At 37.2% G+C, this 23066-nt stretch overlaps 1 protein-coding gene across 2 annotated transcripts; it reads right to left on the bottom strand.

Annotated features, from left to right (window-relative positions):
* Window positions 1-136: 136 nt before the first annotated feature.
* On the bottom strand, window positions 137-19348 carry LOC142975548 (embryonic polarity protein dorsal-like). Of its 2 annotated transcripts, none has more exons than XM_076118472.1 (13): window positions 19178-19348; window positions 8405-8464; window positions 7979-8075; window positions 7339-7491; window positions 6810-6997; window positions 6048-6301; window positions 5571-5726; window positions 4975-5053; window positions 3723-3779; window positions 3171-3224; window positions 2941-2978; window positions 2268-2519; window positions 137-1788 (listed from the first exon to the last, which is right to left on the bottom strand). In XM_076118472.1, exons 1-13 carry the CDS (start codon window positions 19212-19214, stop codon window positions 1636-1638), a joined length of 1578 nt encoding a protein of 525 aa, XP_075974587.1. In that variant the 5' UTR covers window positions 19215-19348; the 3' UTR covers window positions 137-1635. The 2 variants fall into 2 exon arrangements, with proteins under 2 accessions (XP_075974587.1, XP_075974586.1); XM_076118471.1 differs by lacking the exon at window positions 19178-19348 and adding an exon at window positions 14983-15315.
* Window positions 19349-23066: the final 3718 nt, after the last annotated feature.

Consider the following 23066-nt stretch of genomic DNA (forward strand, 5'->3'; position numbering starts at 1 on the left):
TATCAAATGTTTGAACATTATATTTTAATAATTTATGTTAAATACATAATACTTATTATTATTTCAATTTATTTCGGTTGAATTTCGACTATGGGCTATGAATGGCTATGGCTATGGCTATGAATTAAATAAAACAAAGATTTTATGAAACATTATTTAAAGTTGACACACAGAACTTATACCTAGTAGCTTAATATAGTATAATTATTATTACCTACCTAATAAATAATCACATAACGTATTATAAAAATCTTTTGATTCCTACCTATTATTTTATACACACATTTATAACCTAAAAAACCATTTAAAATCTAACTATATACAGTATAAAAATACTAAAATATAATTAAAATAAAGCATCATAAGATATTTCCGCACTGCCGTCGGGTAACGTAGCCAGAAGACTGGCAGCTATCCTTAGAAAAGACCATGGCAGCCCTTTGGTCACGTGTCGCGCTGAAAAGTGGACGTGAGTTTTTCCGAAATATATTTTGAGCACTCGGACCCCACGACCCCATCGTCTCAACTCCAAACGGCTTAAAAATGCAATCACCTATAAGAGTATCATATTTGCGCCGTTTGAGGGTCTCTACAGCTGCAGCAGCAGCGCCGGAACAAATCGACGTGCTAGGAAGATGTGATGGCGCAAGGGTATCGACGCAAGTTGCGTCCCACACTAAAAGACCGACCAATCTTCCAAGGAAGCAACGACATACCATCAGGTCTCTTGCCATCGTCACGTGCCAGCCCATTAGGTTCAAGAACAGCTGGCACGCCGGCGGTGACAAGAGCACGACGAATTATGTCATTTTAGCTGCAATGACGTAACATAATTGACTGTATATTACAAGTTTATACAACTTAATAATATTTATAAATTATTTTCATAATATTTACTATTATACCCGAAGGTGTATATAATAATATGTACATCTAACAAATTCGCCCATATTTCGCTACACAGAAAATAACATATGGCCTAAACAATAGAGGGTGAGCTTATTTTTCTACTGGGCACGCACTTCGAACTATTATTGAGCATATTCTATATAACGGATAAAAATAACAAATAGCAGTTTGTCCCAAAAAGGTATCGGACCTGAGACGTCATGATTAGCTGTCGGATATACCAGAGACCGCACCACAGAGGCAGTTTAACATAACATAAATAAATTAGGAAAGATATACTAAAATACACTACGACAAGATGTATGGATGTGAATAAAGCAAAGTAAGTTTGTAAGGACTATACAGCATTCTCTGGTACCCCTATGGAAAGGTCTGCGCAACTTCGCTTGCATCAATTAAGAGAGAATGGGTCTAAATTTTCCCCATTATTGTAACATTTTATAATGGTACTCTGCTCTTATTGGTCGTAGCCTGATGATATACAACCTACAGCCTTCCTCAATAAATAGGCTATCTAACACTAAAATATTTTTTTAAATCGGACCCGTAGTTCTAAAGATTAACGCGTTCAAACAAACAAACAAACTCTTCAGCTTTCTAATATTAGTAGATGATGGTGATGATGGAACAATTAATAACAGTTAATGAGTCTAACATTGTTAATCGCGAATCATGGGTGTAGGTACTTCATACACCTACGGTCACAGGCGGGGTATCGTGTAGTGTTCATAACACGGGGGTTTGTTCGGCAGCACGCAAGCTCTCGCTGACACTAAGCGTATTGCGCATCTCGCCGGAGTCAGGCATGTCGTTCTCATTGATGCATGTTATCAGAATACTAGTGAGTGAATCGCTTTCTACGTCCATCTGACTGTCATCCTGTAAACACATTTAAATAAAATAAATAAATTTAACCCATTGCTGTCTCAAGAACCAGAGTCTTCTCTCGATATGAGGGAGAAGTCCTTAAATCAACTACGTTGGCCAAGTGCGGGTCGGGGACTTGGCACAACTTCAAGAACTGTTCTAAAGAACTCTCAGGCATACAAATTACATCATGATGTTTCTTCACCGTTGTAACAAGTTATAATTATTTCTAATACGAGAAACAAACTAAATAAGACAAACTAGAAAAGTCATTAGCCGGGTCCTGACTGAGCGAGCAGCCTCGGGGGGCAATATCTCGGTCCCGCTCATTTCGATCTGAAAGAAAAGATTGTATATTGCCTCGCAAGGCCGCTCGCTCGGTCAGGACCCGGCTAATGGTACGTTGCGTCGGGTTCGAACCGTCGACCACCTGCGTGGGAGGTACTATCTAATACCGTATCACTGGTCTCATGGGTGTAAAATAATCTCACCTCATTTTGCGATGGCTGACAGATACGTTCAGGAGACATTCCTTGCATGGAATCAAAGTCAGTCAAGAGCTGGGTCTCCGGCGACAGAGTCAGGTCACGTGACATGTTGAAATCAGGAGACAATATGTCCTGCCGGGTGAATGTTTGTAGAAAGGGATTCGTATTGGCGTGATGAGGCCACGGCAGGTTCCACTCGAACGGGTTCTGACTGTCATTTGGTTCAGAGGCAACCGCCTGGTTGCTATCTGGCCACTGGAATATATAAATCGAAATCAAAATAGGACAAATGCTGACACTTATGATAGTCAATGATACAGAGAGTGAATTTACCGCCAGTTCGGAAGGTAGGGCCAATGAGAAGAGCTGGTAAGAAACTCCTGGCCACTCGTTTGAATAAAAAAAACTATAGGCACCATTTTGAATTTTATTTCTCAAAAATATGAAATAATCATGATTTATTTGATCAATGTTGTCGATGTTTTACCTAAAGAAATTTAATATTGCCATAAAAATTAAGAATCTTAAAATATTTTTTTACTGTCAACTACCGAATTACTCGTATTTGTAATACACACTACATAACTTCGAAATGGCATTTGTGTGTTGACTCGGGTTCGAACCGGCGGCCACTTGCGTGGGAGGTAACTAAGTATTAGTATATAATAACAATTACCTGTTCTTCATCAAGCAGCATATACGACTGCGGTTTTTCTGAAAAATATTATTATTCATTATTAGATTTTTTTATTTTTAATACCTTCTTCGACTGCCTCCGTGGCGCATTGGTTTAGGTCGCCACGCCGCTACCATTGCGCCGGGGGGTCGTGGTCCAATTATATTTATATTTTTTATTTAATTTCATTATAATGAATACGTGAATAATTAATTGCATTATATCATTACCTTGAGGTTTCATTTGATTCTCAGTTGCATGGCTCGGTCCAGGCTGAGGCACGTCTGTAATAGTAACAAAAATAATATTATCATTTTTGTATTTCATTTTATCCAAAGTATTCAAACATAATATATAAATTACTAGTGGCTCGCCCCGGTCTCGCCTGGGTTTAAAAATACTTTATATGTCCTTACTAATAACGAATCTTCCTATCTATTGGTGAAAGCCCCACGATGAAAAAAGACTCGGCGAGGAGACTATTTACTTTATAACCCATTTATGTCCCACTGGTGGGCAAGGTGTTTGGCGACATCCTTAATCAAAATCAAAATCAAATAATCAATCATTATTCATTTAGGTCAAATATTGACACTTATGATAGTCGCTACCATGACTGAATCCACCACTAGCTCGGAAAAGGGGGTAGAGCCTTATGAGAAGAGCTAGCAAGAAACTCACGGCCACTCTTTTCAATCGCCAAAAGTTATACAATGTGGTTGATACGATAATTGATAACTTAATAAACCAGCAAGAGTATTTAATAATAATGAAATATTTACTTGTATTATCGTACAATTGCAGCAAAGTGGACACTTCCTTCGTTTTGTATCGTAAATCTGAAAAACACATTTACATTATAAGCATACAATAATAATTGGGAATACAAGAAACTGCCTTTATACTGCCTTTATACATTTAAAAATGAATGGGAATACGACGCTTAACTTTTTTTTTATTTACGTCATATAATTTAATTTTAAACACATAAAGTTGGGGAACCTGTATTAGGATTTAATCCTGTATCACAGACAGTTGAATTAAAGAATAATTATAGATTAGAACAGGAAAATTAACACAATATTTAAACAATAATCATAATAATCATTACTGAAAATTCTACCAAAATTAGCTTTAGGTAGTAGGTATCTCCTTCTTGTCGTATGGTTATAGTAGGGCCGCTGAGTAATTACCGATTTGACATATGACAAATTGACAATACTAGTGAAGTGACTGAACAGGTAACCCTAATATCATTTTGGAACAGTTGATTTTAAATATTCTAGTCTATAGTTTAATTAAATAAAATCAAAACCAATAATAGTTAAAGACACAAGTTCTTCATTAGGTGGAGTATCCTTGATGAAATAAAATAAATATCCATATTCCTTATTCCTATATTCCTTCAATATTCCTTGAAATAAAAATCATACCTATTCCAATGAATTCGGACCGAATACTATTAAGCACATCACTATGAAAACTAGACGCACGAATCCGCACGATGTTACTTTGTACAAGCGTGCCAAAGAACGAAAAATAAATGTTTTCATATTATTTACAAACTATTTTAAGTTTTGAAACAGTGTTTATTGGAAAATTACTTAATTCTGATATTTTGACATAAAGTTTTATATTAAAGAGGTATTCTAAATCATTCGGCAAATGTGTCGCTTGTGCAAGGTTATATCGATACATTTAAAGAATAATCTGTCAAATCGGTAATTACTCAGCGGCCGTACTATAGTGGTCAACCTAGTGTCAAAGTTGTTCAAGCCGCCCGAAGGCCTTTGACGTGGCGATAACGACTGTTATCTTATTAGACAACAACCGCGACCGACTTTAAGCGTGTATCGTGTACCGACTTAAGCGTTTAACCCAGTTCAAATACCACTTTGCGGTCACCCGTCTATGGAATGACCGCGCCAAGGGTCGCTTAACCCACAGATCGTTTACCGACCGGCGAGCACAACTGGCTATGTGTGCCTCAACTACAAGTCTGCCAATTAATTTAGGTATTACAGTATACTTTACCTATGTAGTCAGGAACATATTTAAACTCGATCGGGTTGCTCCTAGAACTGTCCGTAGCACTCTCCAACACAATCTGGACCTGTAATGACAAAATTAATCATTTGTTAACCCAATGCTGTCCCACTGCTGGGCAAAGGTAACTCTCAGACGAGAAAGGGGTCAGGCACAGTATTTAACAGACCATGCAGGTCACAGATGTTAATTTTGTGATGATGATAGCAAGTGAAAGCCGAGTGGTTTAAATTGGCGCCTCCCACGCAAGTGGTCGCAGGTTCGAATTACAATCCTGGGGCAGCACACCAATGACTTTCTGAAGTTATAATATATGTGTAATAGAAATGATTATCATTTGCTCTACCGGTGGAGGAAAACATCGTGATGTAACCTAGCATGGCCAAAATTTGTTTAATACATGTAAAGTCCCCAACCCGCACGTGGACAGCGTGGTAGACTCAAGGCTTAAACCCTCCTTTGGGAGGAGACACTTGCCCAGCAGTAGGACAGGGTTAAAATATATAGAAACAAATTGAATTACTAAAGAATTCTAAACATGGTTTAAAAAAATGCGTTTGTCAGTTCGTTTCTAATAAACTCACAATAACAGGTTCAGTGATTTTGGTCATCTTGAAGGGTGGAGTCAAGAACGCGACAGCCATATTCTTGTACACCATGGGCTGGGTCACCGGCACCTCCGAGTAGGGGAACTCACTGTTACCCTCCCAGCAGAACAGTACCTTGTCATCTTTCGTCACCTGTAAATACACACATTCACATTAAATCAAAGTAACACAAATTAGCTAATTATAGCCTCCGTAGTGCGGTTAAGGTCGCTACGCCGCTACCATTGTGTCGGGAGGTTGTGGGTCCCCACACGGAAAAATTATTTGTACGATCCACAAATAATTCGGGTCTGGTTGTACTTTGTGTCCGATGGTTGTATGTTTGTACATGTCGCTACGACACATAAACAAATCTTAGTGCGGGAGTCGATATTCAACAAAATAAATGTTTAAACAGTGTCTGATTGTAATAAGTATATCAAATGAATGGACAAATGAGTAGATATGTCTTACCTTTTCACAAACGAGAATAACTTTGGTTCCTCCTTTAGGTGGGCCAGAGCATTCACTACAATCGAGAATGATGAGATCGCTCTTGACCTTCTTGTCAAACACGGGCTCGGAGACCACAGGTTTGAGGGGGCGACGGCATTTAGGCCTCTCCTCCCCCTTGCCGCCCTCCTGGTCGTCCGGGATGAACACTTGGAAACACAGCCGGACTGCGTTGAGACAGATCTTGGAGCCATCGTCAATATGCGCGAAACCAGCTGTAAAATACGAGAACATCATTTTAATTATTTACTATTATATGAATAATTAGAGACCGCCCGCGACTTCGTCCGCGTGGAAACCCTTCCGTTCTCGTTCCCGTGAGAACTATGGAATAAACAGTAGCCTATGTGTTATTCTGGGTCTTCTGCTTACTACATACCAAATTTCATCGTAATTGGTTCAGTAGTATTTGCGTGAAAGAATAACAAAAATTAACACATGCTCTAGACTGGCAAAAAACGTCTTTGGTATTAAAGCCGCCTTTATCCATATCTGCATCTGTAGGACTCAAGGAAGGCCACCAACTAGATGGTCGGTCGCCATCATTAAACGTGTAGGGCTGCGATAGATGAGACTGGCGCAAGACCGTACTAAATGGCGTACTGAGGGGGAGGCCTGTACTCAACAGTGGGTGGAAACGGGCTGATTAGATAGATAGATAGAAATAATTATTAGGATGTTCTTGATATAGTTTAATGGACATCTCGGCTTGTTAAAACTTACTGCGGAAGGGGTCTATCTTATTCTTCTGTCTTTTCATCAGCTCTTCGACTCGGTGGTCCTTCGTGGCGCAGAGGATGCCGAGGTTCTTGAACTGGATCTCATTGGACTCCGCAGACACTTGGGTCTCGAGGATGCACGCACCTGCCTTCCTCTTCTCATGACCAATCACGACGTTGTGAGGGTGTGGCCTGAAAACATGCGCGCGGACGCAAAAGTATAAAATTTAGCACACTTAGGTACAGTTTATGCGTAGGAGCAGTGCAGAACGCTAATATTTTTTAATAATAATGCTTATAAAGTACTTACATTAAATCAATAAATAAAACATTACACAAACATTTGACATTTGTCTATACACATAGAGCACTAACATAGACATAGAGTACGGTTTTATATGTTTACTGAGGTCTCACTGAATGTCATACATTTTTATATAAGGTAACTTATAATTTAAATTCATTATAAATAATCAAAAGCTAGTTTATTAATAAAGGACAGAAAAGAGCTGTTGAATATAACTTCTTGTCACCTGTAAGGTAGATCCTTGGTAACGCAAGACACGACGATGGTGACGGGTCCTGAGTAACCGACTATCTTGATGGCTGGGTACGTCTTCTGATCCGTGGTGCTGTGCACTCCTGGGATCAGACCTGGCGCCCTTCCCTCACTCTTGTAGCGGAAACTACAAATAATAAATAAATAATTGAAGCAAAGGAATTTTGCACCAAGTAGCACTTATCTGGTCTCTGCCTACCCCTATGGAAAGTATAATTCTATTTAAGTAGGCATAAAAATAATTCATTGCTGTCCTACCGGTGGGCAAGGGCTGCCTTCTGAATTGAGTAAGGGTTTTGGACTTGCATACCTCCAATTAATAATTATTTTTAAGAAGCTTTTGGCATTCAGTTCTATGAATGACCTCTTTCTGGTCGGTTTAGCCGTCCCGACTATGAGAGTAAAAGATAAAAGAGTGTTTCTGTGTATTGTGTACACACTTGGCCACTATAAACAAAGTCCTGCACAGTTGGCTGTTTTCAATGAAACTTGCCCCCGTAGCCGAAATCGGCCAGTACATTACATCATTCATTCGTTACAAGTCGCGAGAGTATAAAAACGTTAATCGTCAAACTAGTTATTTTATCGTGTTTTCTAAGTATAATGTTACTAACTTGCGAGCTTTCCGTGCCGGTTGCTCAGTGATAAACACGCTGGGCCTGCAGTGCCGCTGCCCAGGCTGGCAGCTTGGGGAATCTGACCGACTTTCATCTGAAAATATACATAAATATAAAACAAGTCTTTTACATAACTGTCAGACATAACGGAGAGTTTAATATAAACTGAAGAACGATTCTCTATAATTGGAACCATCGAGTATCGAGAGTTTGACACCTAAAATGTACTGCCAAAATAGTTCCTACCATGCCCGCTAGAGGCGCTGAATCGATTGTCATACAATTTTTATCGGAAGCTAGCCGATTGTCGGTAGTCGCCAATTGGTCCTAAAAGGCGATTAAATGATCATGCTAATTGCATTGTGGTCGGCCTCAGAGCATTTGGTGCTTATGATATAAAAATAATGAAGCCTGTTCACTTACATATTGCGTCCAGGCTTAGTAGATCATTTGACTGCTCGCCGCTCGAGCGCTGTCCGTTCCCTGTATTAAGAAAAGCTATGCAATATAAAATAAACACAACAGGTTTCAGGGTTGGTTTTATGTATAGCAGTATATAGAAGTTTTTGTGTGAAAGAGTAACAAACATACACTCGCACACACACACACACACACACACACAGGAACACAACTTTAACATTTAGATATTAGAAATATAAATACTAATAGACCGTTCACATGGTCATGTAATTCAAAACTAAGCAAAGTTTGAACTATGGTAACCAAATAACTGATAAACATACTTATGCAAAGAAAAAATCTTGAAAACATATTATACCTAATACCAATTAAAATCAGTGTGAATCACAAAGGAATATTTTGGGCGCACACGACACTAACATAAAATATGACCGCTGCAATTGAATCTAGATAGATTTGAGTAAAGGTCAAATGGTGATTCATCGGCACTCACTCGTGTTCTACGAAGAGGAAAGGATAATACTCGATCAAAACCAGTCCTGGTACAAACGAAATTGCACTTAAACGATAGGTATAACTACACACTAGATTTTTTTAATTTCCTAGAAACTTCTTCAGTGTATATTCTTTCGAATGATGTGCAATAATTACTACAAAACATAGAGTAAATATTATGTAAAACTTGCTAATTAAGTTCGCCCCTTCCAGTGCGAAATAAACTCAATTTTAGGACTATAAAGAATCTTATCTCCATAAAAGTGAATCCTAATTTTAATTAAATCGTTCTAACGTGTTAGCAGCAGTTCAGAATACATTCCTGTATCGTTTGGACAACCGTGTGCCTTTCATTCTCTATAAGTGTCTTTGTTAGCCCGTACTGTCCCACTGCTGGGCAAAGGCTTCCCCAATCCCCAAACTGAATTAGACAATTCTCTATCTGAATAGATATGTCTGTAACTGTCCGGACAAGGTTTTATGGGATCCATGGGATCAAAAATCCTACGGAAATATAATCAAAGGGATAAAATTGTGCTATATTCGAACGAAGTCAGACCAGTCTACTTGTTTATTTACAATTGTACTGTGTATCATACAAAATGATGTCACGTCGTTATCTATGAATAAGCTCATTTCTTAACATTGTGAAAAAAATACAGCACAGAAGGAAAAAATACAATGTTCAACAGAATTACGTAGAAAACAATTATAATATAATGAAAATATGTTGCAAATGATAATATAGGTCAAAGTTCAAATTAAATATCACAACAATATTAGGCAGCAGATACTGAAAACATCAAAGGGAAGAGAGGGAATCCTTTTTTTTATAAAAGACAACTAAGAATTGCGCTTGCGCGACTTTTATAAACATACAAACAACGGACACAAAGTACAATAAGTCCCGAAACAATTTTTTGTGGACTTCACAAATTTTGGTTTTTGTTGGTACCTCCCTCGTAAGTGGTTGCAGGTTCGGACGAGGCAACACTAATGACTTTTCAAAGTTAAGCGTGTAACGTGTTAGTAATAAATTATCACTTGTTCCAACTGTGAAGGAAAACATCGTGAAGCAACCTTGCATGCCTGAGAGTTCTTTAGAACAGTTCTTGAAGGTATGCAAAGTCCCAAACCCGCAATTGTTGGACAAGGTCCTCCCGAAATGAAGGAAGGTTAGGCCATGAGTCAACGTCAACTTCATAATGCATTTTTTTAAGTAAGCTTAATAGGTATTGCATCGTCTTTATTTTCTTACCCGACTGCACAACGCAAAGAAGGTATAATGTGTGTATTGTGAGAATGTTTCAAGTCTCGTCATATAATCAGCCTAGCCTTTCTTCCAAACTATGTTGGAGTCGGCTTCCAATCTCACCGGATGCAGCTAAATATCAGTATTTTACAAGGAGCGACTGCCTATCTGACCTCCATAGCCTAGTTTCCTGGGTTATAACACGACCCTCGGGTAAGACTGGTTGTCAGACTTTCAAGATGACTACTGCTAACGACCGTCTAAGATCTTTGAGAATGACACGGAGTAACTCGGATATGTATAAGATGGTCACCCATCTACAAAAACTACCTCGGCAAGCATGGCTAAACCTTAGAGATCGATCCGCACGGCTGTTGTTAACGGCTTATCTTTCAAAATTATACCTACAATGTAAAGATGACGATATTGTTTGTGTTGCGCTAATCTCTGGAATTACCAGACCGATTTGGGTAAATATTACACTATTTTAAAGGGTAAAGGCTATCTACTTTTTGCTTTAATGAAACAGGTTTTTTCAGTCTTACCCGCGAGTGATATTTTGGTACATTTGAATTAGACTATTGAACTTTGTTATCTTATGGGAATTTACGTAATATTAAAATTTACGTATTTTACAGTAAGTACCTACATAATTTGACTTGCTAAGTAAGTATAGCATCAATCAATTCCTCAGATTAAGCTACGTTGGCGGGGGTTGATCTGTAGATGGATGACCGTATTGGGTGTGCGTTGATATTGTCTAATATTCTAATTACTGTATAATATATAAGAAATCACGCAACAGTCATGTTAAGGAAAAAATATTATGTATTATTAATTAAACACGTGACAATCATCCGATGTATAAAATCAGGTTTTTAATTTATCACATTCCATCAACATTCGTCATGTAGTGTTTCCGTGAAATAGTTGCAAATATTCTGTCACGCCCACCTCTCATTACCTACCACTTTACTGAGCAGTCACAGACATCTACCCAAATTACTTTCATTCTATTGGCCCGGATATTAACGATTTTAAACTTACTTTTCTTTTTTAAAGACAACTCCCGCATTATAATTGCTCTTGTGTCGCGGGGACTTTTACAAACATACAAACAACGGACACAAAGTACAACCAGACCAGAAACAATTGTTTGTGGATCGCACAAGTATTGCTCCGTGTGGGAATCGAACCCACGACCGACGCAATGATAGCGGCGTCGACACCTACACCATTGCGCCACAGAGGCAGTCAAGTATACTACGTTGGGTACATAAGATTTAATCATCAGTTTCATGTACCTATTGTGTATTTTTCACTTCCGCTGTATTTATATGAAAAATGTTTCATAGTTTCATCACATCCTTGTATGACACATAATCTACATCCTTCACGGGTTTCATGAAAACAGTAATAGCCTCACTTGGTACGATCCTTACAAACTTCCCTTGTCTCATTCCAACCATACATCTTGTCATACAGGACCGCCGGTTATGAGTACTACGCACCAGACCTTTTTTCAAGACATCGCCGATGTGTACCTACCAAGTGGGGTTCTTAAAGTAAGGTTCTATGGGAATAAGGCGTGATATTAGCCCCCTTTACACATGCTCTATCGCGCATGAAACAACAATCGCTCGTGAAAGAGCGCGCTTGTTAGGGGAAAGGAAAGACCACGCGCTGCGCTCATCTGTCAAGCCTGCGAAGAAAATCGCGAGCGAAAACCGCGCTGCTTTCCCGCGCCTAATCCTGAACGCTTCTAAGAACGTGCGATAGAGTGTGTGTGTAAAGCCGGCTATTGTGTATGTATGTATCTATGTATGTATGTATGTATGTAGAAGCAGGCCCGCGTGGCTCCACTCGCGTGAAATTGAGAAAAAAATAAAATTAATCATAAATCGACATTACTTCTTCTTGTACAGAGTTTTACGTAGTAGATGTTTAGTCTATTGCTACGTATCGGTCAGTTCACCTAACTACGGACTTGTGAAAACCCAATAGCACTTTGTGTGACCCGGTATTTGAACCCGGGACCTCGTTATCAGTAGTCTAATACACTATTGGTTATACCATATAGGAAATACATATACCTACATACATTTTGGTTCAAAACGGTTTCAATCAGAAAATAACCTGTCTGTCATACAAATTTAATTTTACTATAAGTATCTAGTTGAATTTAATTATCACATACATCATAATTATTACAAAAAACTGACTCAAAACCAAAATAAATATCACTTAAGTAGCGCTATGAATCAGCATAACCACATCATTATAATGAATACAAAATTACATATGCATGTATGTTTGCATATATCTTTAAATCAACTTTTTTCGTGTGTACATGTAAAATTATTATTTAATGTAATAATGTATTGATTTAATGTATAGTTTTAATTATTATTTGAGCTTGCTCCTGAACATAGGTATTTAAATGTACATATTCAAAAATATTTGTTAATAAATCAACTTGCCAAAACCGTATCCAAACGCAAGTTGGACCACAAGCAAAGCACCACATTTAAATTAAAAAAAACAAGTAAATAATCATCAAAACCGTTTGTTTTATTAAGAAAGAAAACGAATCGAGAATATTTGGTTTAAATTAATTTAAAGACAATACTTATGTGAAGGTTATAGATAGGTAACAGCCGAGGGCATTAAGCATGCACCTCCCACGCAAGTTATTGAATCTCCACAACCCAGTTACCTGTGTTATAACACGATACCCCTCGGTAAGACTGGTTGTCAGCCTTTCAAGCTTCTAACTACTGGTACCGTCTGTCAAAGATATTCGAAATTGACAGCCAGGATGCACAATTTAACGTGCCTTCCGAAACACGGAAGATCTAGGTATGTTTGATATGGTCACTCATCCATAGACCAACCTCAGTAAGCTGCTGTGCTTGTTTATCCCTAATGAATAAAATAATGCCATCAAAAACATTCTGTAAAAACCTCAAGTCTCGCCGTAAAAAGTTGTGAGATCTATATAATACCAAGTCGATTAGTCTATTTAGTCTCTACTTAAAGGACCTTCTGTCTTAAGTTATTACGTATGTTATTATTATGCCAATTTAAAAAAAAATACCTTTAAAACAAATAGACCGACCTGGCCATCGCATGATTTGATTATTAGTATGTATCACACTACACAGCACGACAAGAAGTTAATGCTCCTGAAATGTTAATAATGGCGAATTTGTGTTTTCTTGCGATGACCAAGTCGATCTATTTGTTTTAAAGGTATTTTTTTAAAATTGGCATAATAATAACATACGTAATAACTTAAGACAGAAGGTCCTTTAAGTAGAGACTAAATAGACTAATCGACTTGGTATTATATAGATCTCACAACTTTTTACGGCGAGACTTGAGGTTTTTACAGAATGTTTTTGATGGCATCTCACTTCTTTTTGTAGAGCGAACATAAGTCCAATTTGTACGGAAAGACGTATTTTTTTCATAATTCAACATATTTTCTTATGGGAATGTTGTTCAGTTTCATGGGCTAAACACCCTTACCCACCCTATACCCCCTCCCGTTATGCCTCATATAGTAGGTACCTATTTACACCTATTTATTTTTATTTAATTTTCTACAGTAATGATAATTCATTAACTGCAAATGTAACCTTGTAATCTTATACATTTATATGGGATTACAAAGTTATTGTTGCAGTTGGTGTATTTAGAAAACTGGACCGAAATTAGAAAATATTAAATTTTTCCCATGATTAAGACACTAAACCCTATTTGTATTCTAAATTTTAAGCTTCTAAGTCTGCTAGAAGTACCTTAGACTTTTGATGATCGGTGAGTCAGTGAGTCAGTGAATCAGTGAGTGACAAAATTCAAAATTTTAACAAGTTGTCATTCTTAAACTACTGGTTCAAATTGACTGAAATTTTAAATATACCGTGTTTATACAATGACTGATTAGTTGCTAAAAATCCAGGCTTCTTGTTTTATCCACAACGAAATTATAGGGGTGTCAAAAATAGCCCGAATTGCTTCGAGAAAAGGATGTTACGGCCGTGCCGCTTTTTTTTGCTCGACTTGCGGGGGCACTTCCGTGCCCCCAGAAAATAGAAATACTATATGTGTATGTGGTTGCAATAATTTATTCAAATTGGTCAAAATTAGAAGCAATGACGCAGTTATGACGTCAAAATTCACCTTTCATTGGAGGTATGGCAACTTTTTGCTAATAACTAGTTATATTACGTACTAGCTGACCCGCACAACTTCGCTTGCGTCACATAAGAGAGAATGCGTCATAATTTTAGCCGTATTTGCAACATTTTTCGTTGCTACTACCCTCCTAATATTTGTAGCTATACAACGTGCCGCAGCAATGATTTATTTCCTTATTAAAGTTTGACATATGTGTGTTCCTACGACGCCCGCTAGAGGCGCTGATCAGATTTTCACACATTTGTCGATAGTAGCAGAGAAACGTGTTGCTGATTATGTATAAAGCTCAAGAATTTGTTTGAAAGCGCTGAAACAGAAATTACTGATTCACATTGTTAAAATATTTTGATTTGAATAGTCTATTTATTACGGAAGTCTATTATATGGCCATGAATGCTATAATATTATAAATGCGAAAGTTTGTGAAGATGGTTGTATGTATGTTTGTTACTCTTTCACGAAAAAACTACAAGGCGGATTATAATGAAACTTGACAGTTGACACACAGATGGCTTATAACCTAGACTAACGCATGGGATACTTTTAATAACTGAAAATGTTTTCATGCCGAAGAAATTGCTTGCGGAAACCAGTTATGGATATGCTTTAGAAAATGATAATCGAAGCTTACCTCTACGTAGCAAGTTTTGCTTCTGCCATAACACTTTAGGCTCCAAGGGGTATGGCAGTGCACATCTATGCACCATTATCGACTACAAATTCTATCACTCTCACCATTAAAAGGCAATATTATTTTACTATTGTCTAATACTGGTCATGTAAAAATGGTTTCTTATATCAACGTCACAAAATATTTACAACACAGTTTTCAAATTGTAACACGTTGTACTGAAAACTGTGTTTAACTACATGCTTAACCGAAGCTCATTTTGAACCGAAAATTAACTGCAAAAGTTTAGTTTATTTATTATTTTAACTAATAATATGTTTAACGTGTTATTGAGTTCACTGTTACAGATATAATGTTGAAATACGACATTGATAACGATTGTTTTATGAAATAATATTGTTGGGAGCAGAAAAACCAGTGCGTCAATCGTCTCTCAATCAATATATATAAAGCTCTTTCGTTACTGACAGACAGACTGCATAGCCGGAACTACTGAGCATAGAAAGTTGAAACTTGGTATGAAGGTTTCTTAAGAAGTGTAGAGGAGCACTCAAATGGGATTTTTAGAAATTCCTTCCAAAAGGGTAAAAAGAGGGAAATACTTTTATATGAAAGATCAACAATAGAAAAGTGTGTAACTGTCTGTTTAAATTATATAACATCACCATATGATAAACAGGAGTGGGGCAACAATAAAAAAATGTTGTAAAAATTGAAAAATTACTAAAATTAACGCGAATGAATTCGCGTGCGGTCGCTTGTATATAATATTGTATACAAATGGATGATTATAATTGTACTAAAAGATAACAATTATTTAAAAATATTTCAGTAGTATGTATTTATTATATATGTATAAGCGATAACCTTATATAAATAAGTGATAATGTAAAATATATATAGCAATGACAGTCCACTGATATAATCATTCGTCTCCCACGCGGTCGGGGGTACAGACGCGAGGCAACACTATGTTCTGTTTTATGTAACCACTGGACCCGCTCGGCTTCGCTCGCATAAAACTTAGGAAAAGTAAAACTTAACTCTCAACCACTTATTCTATCCCGCCGAGGGATGATTGGTTTAGATCTATCTCGTAGAGTTTGCAATATAAACCCAAAAAATGTGTTTATTTACGACTTCGCATTAGAAATCTTGAAATTATCAGTGGTTCTCTAATATATTGAGCATGTGTTTATACATACAAACCTTCGTCTCGAATCACCCTATACTTAAAAAAACCCGCATCAAAATTCGTTGCGTAGTTTTAAAGATCTAAGCATACATACATACAGACATACGAACAGAGACGGGAAGCGACTTTACACTACGTCATGATGAGCAATAAAGTTAGACTGGCATAAGAACGACTTGTGTCGCATAGTTAAGTCCGGCTTTCCTAAGTGTCTTGTTTGCAGTGTGGGTACCTCCATAGGTGCTGTAAAGCAATAGTCTAGCTTGAGACAGTCTAGGCCTTGTTTCGATAATTCGAAGTTTCTTTACAATTCCAATGTTGTTATAACTATGTTCAATAACTATAATGTGTCTGAGTATTAGGTTGTTCGGAAGGTAAATTTATCAAATTTAATAGTTTATGACCACTTGAAAAGCCGGGGATTATCCTTGAAGCTCGAAACTTTCATTTCTACGAAAAAATGTAATGATTTTACAAGCAACCAACCAAAATAGACTTTTAGCTTCTCACTTTCGATCAGTATTGTAGGTTAAAATTGCATTCAAACGAAGCCTACAATTTAATGAATCATGGTAAAAACCTAATTTTTGTACGAAGTTTCGTTTTCGTCGAATTGTAGTAGTGGTCTGGTCAAATTACGCTCGGCCCATTAATAAAATATGACTTGGTCTTAGGGGAAAAGAGAACATTATAAAACCTTGTAAGCCTAAATATTTGTAACCTTTTATCACAGAAAAACTAACACAAGAGAAAGGGACATGTGGGCGTGGCGCGCGTGTCATATGAAGTATGATTAACTATACCTACCCTAAGAGATGACACTAAAAGCACATAAGTAGATAGAATTCCGACATAAAGCACAAAGTATTTTTAAGTAAGACAACTATACCGCTCTAAGAATTGCTCTTGTGTCGCGGGGACTTTTCCAAACATACAAACAAAGGACACAAAGTACAACCAGACCCGAAACAATTATTTGTGGATCGCACAAATAATTGTCCCCTGTGGGAATAGAATCCACGACCACCAGCAACGGTAGCGGCGTGGCGACCTAAACCACTGCGCTACGAAGGCAGTTAAATAAGTTTTAAAAACGCGTTAATTTAAGGCTTATGACTCAGTTCACACACACAAAGTTACGATCGGCACGTGCTCGGCTCGTGCTTTACTCAGGCTTTAGACCAGTGATGTTAGGAAGCTCCGTAACCGTAACCGAAACTTTTGGATATCCGATACAAAAATATAACCGTAACCGAATCCGAAATAAAACTTTAGGATAATATCGGATAGGGGTGGAGCCTAATTGAAACACGGTATGACAACTTGTTCGATCGGGCGGGCGGCGGGCGGCGGAACCATTTTATTTGCAATTTATATTTTACTTTTCTTATCCATACTAATATTACAAAGCTGATGAGATCGTTTGTTTGAACGCGATCTCAGGAACTACTGGTGCGAATTGAATAATAATTACTTAGGTACTGTTGGATAGCCTATTCATTGAGGAAGGCTATAGACTAAATATCATCACGCTACAGCAAATAGGAGCAGAGTACCAGTAAAAAATGGTTCAAAAACGGGGGAAAAATATGGCTCTCTTTTGTGACGCAAGTGAAGATGCGCGGGTCAGCTTGTTACTTAGGTATAAATCTGATATCCGTTACCGAAATTATCCGAAACAAACGGATAATCCGAAATAATTTCATATCCGTATCCGATATAGTAATCATTCTAAATGCGTATCCACTCCGTATCCGAAATATCATATCCATAACATGTCTGCTCTAGACCACCTACCATAATAAAAATATCAACTTATAATTTTGAGTCATCGAAGAGGTTTCATTTACATATTTCTTGTTAATGACGCGTGCCGTTTTCTATGTATACTTTTTGTATTTATTCTACTAAATTGTACTTTTTCTAGCTATTTTAATATTCTCTGTGACATTTCCTTGTGCCGTCCCTCTAGGATCCTTAATGCTTTCCCTTGTATTAATTTTAATGCCTTAGCCAGTATCCGGCTACGGCGGCCAGTTTCATCGAAACCAGCCAACTGCGTAGGACTTTGTTTATAGTGTCCAAGTGTGTGCTTAATACACAGGTACACTCTCTATTCCTTTACTCTCATAGCTCAGTGGGACAGCTAAACCGACAAAACCTGTGAGAGACCAGGCAGGCCCCTTTAGGTGCGCTACGAGGAATACGACCTGAACTTAATAACCCCAGAAAATTTTGAGATATCCTGAAAAATTAACTTAGAAAATACTTTTTGGCCCGACTTGGGATACACAACCGACCGCGTCACAGATGTCGCCACAAGCAAACTTTCGCATTAATATCTTAATTACTAATATAATTAATGTTACTAAATAACGCCAAAACTACAGAGTAGATTTTATGAAATTTTGGACACATGGTTTATAACCCGGATTACTACATAGGCTGATAAAAAAACATTATTGAACTTAAGAGATTTTTTTTGAGCCGAGGAAGTCGCGCGAATATTATTGTTATGTATGGAGGTTATCTTTAATTATTTATTCTCAAATTAGAGTATAAATCTGATGTGTAAGACTTGTGTCAAGGTTGAAACGCTACTGAAGAACACAGAACACAGAAAGTCAAAATAATAAAGTATTCACAAGTATGTACATAAGAGTAAGTATCTTATGTATTGTTGATTAAATCTATGTAATAATTATGCAATTATTACAGCACACCGTGTAATACAAGACACACAAACAGCAATTACGCGAACGATGAATGAGTGAGTGAACCAAACAAGAAAAAATGGCCTTAAAAGTATCTCATACACACACGCAAAAGTATTTCACAATCATATATGATATAATATCACTCTTAATTTCCATAATACTTTCGTTACTAAACCTCATTCATTATCACAACGCAAAAAAGATGTAAATATATACTTATATCATCGATAAATGATAAACACAACAACGGTACTTTATGCAAATAATGTAAAAAGTTACTTACCCAACGCAAAAGCGTTAATAGGTTGTTGCAAAACCATTGTTGTTTAAAAACAGTACACTTATGCACTCAAAATGTTGAAAAAATAAACAACAACTTTATTTTTTATATTGGTATTAAGATGATACAAGTTTGAGAGCGATCATAGAGCCATTCTGCCGACACCGACGGAGCTCGAATGAAGACTAAATCAATTGCATGAGGAAAATTAAAGATAAATCGCTTCACACCGTCTGAAGATGGCTATGGCTATGCATTGTGTAGCCATTTTCTATATTCTCAGGACTTAATATAGGAAAATATAATATACCTATTGACACGATAGTATTGATTTAAAATTAGGAATTATGATTCAGACTTGTGACTTAGGTAACTATAATTTCCGCAAACATCCTAATCCTATCCTAATCATATTTTATGCGAAAGTTTTATAATAATATGTGTTTGTTACTCTTTCACGAAAAAACAACTGGACGGATTTCAGTGAAATTCGGTACAATGATAGCTTATAAGGTTATTAACTCATAGGATACTTGTTACCCAGTTCTTCTTCATACTTTCTATATTTTCAGTACTATAATGAAATAAGAAAATATGACAATATTAAAACACAGCATTGATTTAAAATCCTAATTTTTCAATCAATTTTGTGGTGTTTCACAGAAAATCTGAGTGTCTGATTCAATATGCCTACATTATATGGAACCAGACTATAGGACTTTAGTAAAATGTTCGCATGCATCCTTATCCTATCCTGCTTATCCTCCTTTATATTATGAATGCAAAAGCTTGTGGGGATGGATGTATGCTTGTTACTCTTCGAGCCCTGCCCCACTAGGACGCCATGGCGGCGTGGCTGGCTACGTATCCAAGCAGTTAATATTGAGTAATAGTGAGGCAGGGCTCTATCGTTAAATAGCTACGAGTCTAACCTGGATTAACAAATGAGATACTTTTTTCCCGGGCAATTTATCGACGAAGTCGCGGGCAAAAGCTAAGGCATATTTACGGATGATATTCAAAGTAGACCTTCAAATCAAACCTAAAATAATGCATTATATAGCTCTTTCTAAATATTTCGGTCACGTTCCGTTAGATTACTATAACTAGAGAAATTAGTAATTAGGCGAGTCAGTCAGCTAGTTTTTTGAGAGAAAAACCCATTCAGTTTACAAAAGTAGATTCGACCACAACAGTTGCATTTGTCATAAAAAAAACTTAATTCGGTAGTTGACTGGTATGACCGGGAAAATTATTAGAATTTTACTCGTAAAAGGTTCATCTAACATGCTCAGGTTATTATTTCCGTAAATATTGTAAAAATTACAACAGCCGCAAAGGTCGATCTCAGAGGTTAAGCCACGCTTGCCGAGGTTGTTCCGTGGACGGGTGACCATATTATACATATCGAGTGCAACGCGTTTCGGAAGGCACGTTAAATTGTTGCTCGGACTGGCTTCCGTTTGTCATTATCAAAGATCTTTGACAGTCCTTAACAGTAGTCAGAAGCTTGAAAGTCTGACAACCAGCCTTACCGAAGGATATCGTATTATAAGTTAAAACCCAGGTAACTGGGTTGTGGAGGTCAGATAGGCAGACGCTCCATGTAAAACACTGGTATTTAGCTGCATCCGGTGAGACTGTAATCCGACTCTAACACAATTGGAAGAAAGGCTGATATAATGTTGATATTGCAATTTTTGACAGACTGAAAATTTCGGGACAATCCCGAAAATCCCGGCCATCGAGCAAGCGCCGGGTAGAATTCGAACCTGCCACAGGGGACGCTATGGCTATTGTGGCGAGACCACGTTAACCACTGCGTCAAACGTGCACTTAGACAATCACAAATTTCGTAGAATATCCTTGAAAAATATTCGTTTTCCGCCAAATGCAAACGATTTTGAGACCCAGCACTATTTACTGGAAATACAATTTTTATTACTAATATTAAAATAGTCTGTTGTTTATTTGTTTTGCAGCACCATGTTTTCCTTCACCGTTGGAACAAGTAATAATTATTTGTAATACAATACACACATAACTTGGAAAAGTCATTGGTGTGTTGCCTCGTGTACGAACCCTGAACCATTGACTTGGGAGGCGTAACTTAAACCATTTGGCTATCACTACTTTGCTTAATGTTGCTAAAATATTCTTTGTTAATTAAGCTAAAAAGATTATTCAATAGCGTCAATACTCATACAAAAAAAACGCTATTAAATAGATAAACTACCGCTAAATGTACTCAGAAACCGGGGGTAAGCCGACTCCAACAAAGCTTGAAGGAAAACTAGGCTAATGATGTTACAAAAACACCTGGTTTTATATCTAAATCATTAAACTAGTCCTAAACCACAACCAAAAGTCTAGGAACCTCTGTTGTTTTTTGATTACAGGATAAAAGATGGGTTTTCACAGGAAGCATCAAATAATATTACCTACTTAGGTAGCGTCTTAAACTAACACTCTTAAAAGTCGTATGCGGTTAATTCATGAAAAAACAGACGGAAAAAACCATTTATAAATATTGAGTAGGTAATAAATAAAATATATTTATAATTAATGACAGATGGCAGCAAGCGAGCGAGGGGACTGGAATCCAAGGGAGAGGCCTTTGCTCAGCAGTGGGTCACAAGTAGGTACCTAGAAGCTAATAAAAAATGATATTTTGATTTGATACTGTACATTGCAACGTCTCACCGGATGCAGCTGAATAACAGTATTTTACATGGAGCGACTGACTATCTGACCTTCACAACCCAGTTACTTGGGTTATACCACGATACCTAGAAGTAAGACTGGTTGTCAGACTTTCAAGCGTCTTCTGGGAACGACTTGCAAAGATCTTCGCAAACGTCAGCCGTATCTTCCGAAACACGTAGGAACTCGATATGTATAAGATGGTCACCTATCTACGGAACTACTTAGACAAGCGTACCCTCTAAATCAGGATATAGGGTAGCGCGTAGTATATAAGCAATCATTGCAAGTGGACTTTTTTGCAAAATATCATTGGCTACAATTACGAACATCAAGGAAATAAATCAATCAAACAATTACTAACTAGTTTTTTTATTTTATTACTAGAGGCCGCCCGCGACTTCATCTGCGTGGAAACCTTCCCGTGTAAATCCCGATCCCTCGGGAACTCCGAGATAAAAAGTAGCCTCTGTGTTAATCTGGGTCTTCAACTACCTACATACCAAATTTCATTGTAATCGATTCAGTAGTATTTCGTGAAAGAGCAACAATCATCCATACATACATACTTACTCACAAACTTTCGCATTTATAGTATTAGTAGGATATTTTGATTATTAGTAAATATGACCTTCTAATGTTAGCACATAAGTTTTACGTCTTAAATGCTAGACAGTGCCAACTGCCTTGCGTGCAATGATGTACTCATCGGCTGTATATAAATTATAAAATAATAATTTATGAAATCGAATCGATACTGACGTCAATGTCTAAATCAATATAGTTTTTATTTTTAGTTCCTTGGTACTAACTTTAATTTATTTGTACTTTATTTTGACAAGTTTTTAAAGGTTATTCTTCTACAGTTATGCTAATATTCAGTTGCATCTTTAAACAAGTTAGAATCAAGACAGTAGTTCCGTATAAGTAGGTAGATTCCGAGAAATTATCAAGGTAAAATCTTTATGAATGAATGACATAATAAATGTAATCGTCTGAAGTCCATGGACTTTGGACCGACTTCTTTAATTCATTCATTTATAATTCTTCCTATGAAAGTTGCAATAATTTTTCGTTAAGGGCTCCCACGCAAAACTGCGATGCGATTCGATGCGAAGTCGAATCGCAAGAACTTGCGATGCGAATTTCTGCGATACGATTTAGGGCTTGTACACAAAACTGCGATGCG

This window comes from Anticarsia gemmatalis, chromosome 9 (assembly GCF_050436995.1).
Source record: "Anticarsia gemmatalis isolate Benzon Research Colony breed Stoneville strain chromosome 9, ilAntGemm2 primary, whole genome shotgun sequence".
NCBI lineage: Eukaryota > Metazoa > Arthropoda > Insecta > Lepidoptera > Erebidae > Anticarsia > Anticarsia gemmatalis.